This window comes from Durio zibethinus, chromosome 19 (genome assembly GCF_047325235.1).
Source record: "Durio zibethinus cultivar Kanyao isolate XHJ-2024 chromosome 19, ASM4732523v1, whole genome shotgun sequence".
NCBI classification, from domain to species: Eukaryota; Viridiplantae; Streptophyta; class Magnoliopsida; order Malvales; family Malvaceae; genus Durio; species Durio zibethinus.
The window spans coordinates 3,356,591-3,361,054 of NC_143180.1; the positions used below are offsets into that span (position 1 = coordinate 3,356,591).

Consider the following 4,464-nt stretch of genomic DNA (forward strand, 5'->3'; position numbering starts at 1 on the left):
CAGTTCAAGACAATTGTTCAGATTTTTTAAATTTGTTTTGATTCAAAAGCATAGTCCTATCAAAATTATGAGATAGGAAAAGAACAAGGAAATAGATGAGCATCAGAAACAAAACTAAATTCTATATCATGTCATGGTTCTCTCTTTTCAGCCCCTGCAAAGGTCTGGCCTCTCTTGATCTTCGCAAACTGCAATACTAGAATCTGATAATGAGTAGAACCCAACTTCACTAACAGTCTTTCTTGATCTGATCAACTGCTGAGACTGCTTGCAATGTGCAATTGCTCCCTGAATTGGACTTTCAATCTCTGCATTCACACTGCTGCTTCTTTTAAGGAACTGCAAATTCTGATAGCCGTTGGAGGCATTTGAGCTAGAAGATGAAGAAGAGCCAGATGATGACGAAGAGGATGAAGACTTGTTTGTTGAATTTCGTTTGATAGCCAGAGAAAACGATCTCCTATGGCGATTGGCATTGTTCTGATCCGAAATCTTTTCTTTGTCGAAACTTCTCAAGACAGCAGTTGAGATTTGACAATTGTTCTGATGGATTTGTCCGAATGGATTTTTCTTTGTTGATTTCATGTATCTATCCAATCTTCCTTTTGCTTTTGAAACTGATCCTTCATCAGCAACTTTTGCTGCTGCACAGGACTCATCTGAGCAACCTGATTTACCAAACAAAGATTTGAGATAAGCCCTGGAAGCCTTCAGTTTTGAACCAATGGAGGACTGCTTGATCAGCTTAAGCTTTTTGGTCCAAGACTTCTTCTGGTTTTCACCAATGCAGCCGCTTACTTCAGTTGAGTACTCAAGGAAATACTCTTCAGGATTCAGCTCTCTACTAACACTATAGGACTCAGAAGGTGAGATATTGCAGGATTCGAATGGAGTACTGGTCGTAGTTGGTGCTGTGACAGTAGTGGTTAATGGGGCGCTACAGAATTCTTCAAAGTTATCTTTCCTGTCTTCATAAACAGAATTTGAATTTTGCAGAAGCTTTTCGACCATTTGTAGACGTGGTGGGAGGTGAAGTGGAAGAAGCTTCCCTTTGTAAAAGAGCTCATCAGCTGGGGAAGTTGTAGGCTCTCTTTCCATGGAGACTGATGACATTTGAAACTCAAACTCTCTGGGGTGTGGAGGAGAGCTTATGGAGTTGCAGAAGGAGTTGGAATATGAACTGACTTCCATGTCAATGTATTCCTCATCCTCAAGATCATTTGACAGGAGGCTCACTGCCATTTTCAGGTATTCAATGTAATGTTAATGGTAGACCTCTCTTTTTCTCAGTGTAATCTTAGTTTAATGGGGGAGCTGAGCTTTGAAGGAGTGGAGTGCACTCTTTAAATTGTTGATGCTGCCAAGTTACGGTAAAATAACAGTGGGTATGAACGAGGAGTTTAACTCAATTGATTCATAATATAAGAGATGGCAGTCAATAGATCTGGGTTGAAATATCAACATTTACAATTTTTTCTCTTATTTTAATTACGGCCTCCTTTAAGAAAAAATAACCGTGGAGTATTTGTTTGAAATGTTTGGAAATCTTCATATGCTTCCAAATATAAAATTCAAAACATTATGGAACCTCTTCTAATGGGGCCAATTCCTTGCTGATGTCTGTCTTATTCTTTTTTGAACTTAATATTTTGGTGGCTAATTCCTCATTGCTTTTCATTAAGAAAAAGCCCTAATAAAGTGATGGAATTCCTTCCTTTAATACTTTATATTTAGAACACAAAAGGTTATCATCAATGATTCCAAAGCTGAATTGTTTGTATATCAGCTTTTCATCATGGTGGCTCAGGCTACTTGTAAAGCACTGTAGCTTACATCATTAAGACTTGATTATTTGTTTGGACCAAAAGCTAGTTTTCATCATCCTTACCACAGAAGGTAAAACTATCATTAAGATTCTGCAAAGATGTTCATGATCTGATATCATTGTTTAAACTGTCCGGTAACTAATTGATCTGATTTTTTTTTTTTTTTATAAAGAAAATCGTAATCTGAAAATAAGTAAAGAGGTTACAGGTGTTGAGATTTGAATCTTAAACTTACTTGATGTCATATATTAAAGGTGATTATATGAATTAACTGGATTAAACTTAATTACAAGATCTGATTTCAAATGAAGACACCACCAATTTTGTTATTGATGCAGAAGAAATGCTATAATATTCAGGGGAAGTGGATAAAAATATTTAATGTGGGTCATAAGATATCTCACTGGAAGTCCACATCCTGGTAACATTTTTCTATTCTATCACTTATCGTTAACGCCTAACTCAATAATCAGTATCACGCCTCAAAAACAATTAGATATTTGTGGAATCTCTAAGCCATGTTCAAATTTGAAAGCAGCCCACATTTCAAAACCAGGTTTCCAGCATTCATCACCATAATATTATTTTTGAACAGCTTCTGTCTCTTTATGTGGCCAACAAAAACTAGAATCACTTTTCATTACATGTTTTACTACTTTTACTGGATTCCAGGGTCTGTTTTTTCATTTTGTATACATTATTTTCATTGGAAAACTCCCTCCCACAACTTTTAACTGCTTGTCTCCGAAAAATGATCGATATGATTCTATACCTGTGCATTCCATTCGATCTTTTCTTCTTCACCATTTGTTCATTCTTTTGAGTTGTTAATCTGTCTTTCTTTAGTTTTCTTTATTACTCTAAAATGATATTAGTAGTTAAAAAAGAAGACAATGAAAGAGTGCATGAGTTGACTTCAACTAGTAAAAGAACACACGATCCGACATTTCATGGTGGGTGGGAATTAAGGGAGGAAAATGTGGATGAAATTCCCTATGAAACTGGAGACTTCCTTTTCTTTTAATGCTTTATCTTCCCTTTTAATAAACTCTTTGCGTTTAACTATTAAACAATATGCAAAGAATTAAATAGGAGTTTCGTTCAATTAATTTATATAATTATTTTTAATTTTAAAAAATAATTTTTAATAAATTTAAAATTAAAATTTCAATATTTTTAATCTTTTTATTGTCTCCAGCTTTAAAAAAAAAAAAAATCCTTCCCTTATCCCAAAAATTTTAACAGTTTGGTTTAAGAGTACTTGTATTTCTATTATGATTTATGAAGAAACAAACATAAGAAAACAAAGTTTTTTCTTGGCCATGTTCATCATCAAATGTATTGTTAGGAAATCACGGAAGATATTAGGCATTTGGTCATTGGACTCTAATATTTTTGTTCGATTTCGATTAAGATTAATTGTAATCAAATGTCATTTCCTTGAACAACTATAAGCAAGTACAAGAACAAACGTAGCTTACCTGGGTAAATTATTCAAGTACAAACTTTCTATTATCCCTTGTTATTGTTTGAAAAGAGATCAGTGTTCTCCTTCCTTCTTATTCCCTAGGCTCCCACCTTTTTCCCCTCTTTTTCCTTCTTTTTGTGTGTAAAAAAAAAAAATTGTGTTCCAAACAAGCAACAAGAAGGGTATTGCAATGTTGGTATGCGACATAATTAAGATAAACTTCCCTTGGTTAGGACCTGGTGTCTTTTAACAGGGCAGAGTCACAGAACAAAGTTACAAGAAGGAACCAAAGCAAAAGATAACAATTTTGAGTCAATTTCATCACCTGAAATCAAACCATGGTAACCCAAACAACAACTGCTTGATAGATTTGCTCTGGTTGATTCTGAATTTCTGATACCATTTCGCAACGATTTCATGATAAGTTTGAAAGTAAAGTTACAAGAACTGTACTATGAGAGTAACATGGTTTGTTAACGTCACCATAGAACTTGAATTTGATAGTGAATACATGGGATAACTGATAATGAAGACAGGCATGTCAAATATCGAGCCAATAATATGATCAAGGGATAGCCATAGATGTATTAGTCCGAATGACCCACCACCCAGAAAATGAGGATTTCAGGGGTTCAAGCTCGACCGGAGGGACACCATTGCCGGGTATCCTACCAGCACCAGAAAAAGCAGAAAAACTCTTCAACAGCGACAACACAGTTGCTAGCAAAAACTTTTTTGCTAAATCATTTTGGACCTGCCTTTTGGAAGGAGATTTTGGGGTTCGAAAACTCACATCCCACTAGGTTCTGTACCCTGGTGTTGAAAGCATTGGAGGCCCCTTGCAAAATAATGTTGTTATTCTAAAGACAAGACAAATTGGAATTTCTATATCAGGAAACCTTTTTCCATACAGCTAATGTTCCTTTCATGTTGTTCACCATTCACCCAAAAATCACCGAAGTGACTTGTCCTTCACAGAAAACATATAATCATTTCTCTTTTCTTATTTTTTTTCTGGTGATGGATTACACTTTGAATCAAAGAAGCAATGTTTTGTGGACATGCTAGGGAAGAGGGCTGAACCTGTCATATCAGCTTAATCCAACCCCTTTCACATATCAGACCTGTAAGTTGCTAAAGGCTTGATAAATTATCCTGTAAACTGATAGG

At 35.3% G+C, this 4,464-nt stretch overlaps 1 protein-coding gene across 1 annotated transcript; it reads right to left on the reverse strand.

The window, feature by feature from the left end:
• On the reverse strand, nt 1–1,472 carry MAKR4 (membrane-associated kinase regulator). The gene has a single exon (XM_022908827.2). The coding sequence runs from the start codon at nt 1,240–1,242 to the stop codon at nt 148–150; it is 1,095 nt and encodes a 364-aa protein (XP_022764562.2). The 5' UTR covers nt 1,243–1,472; the 3' UTR covers nt 1–147.
• Between the last annotated feature and the right edge of the window lie 2,992 nt (nt 1,473–4,464).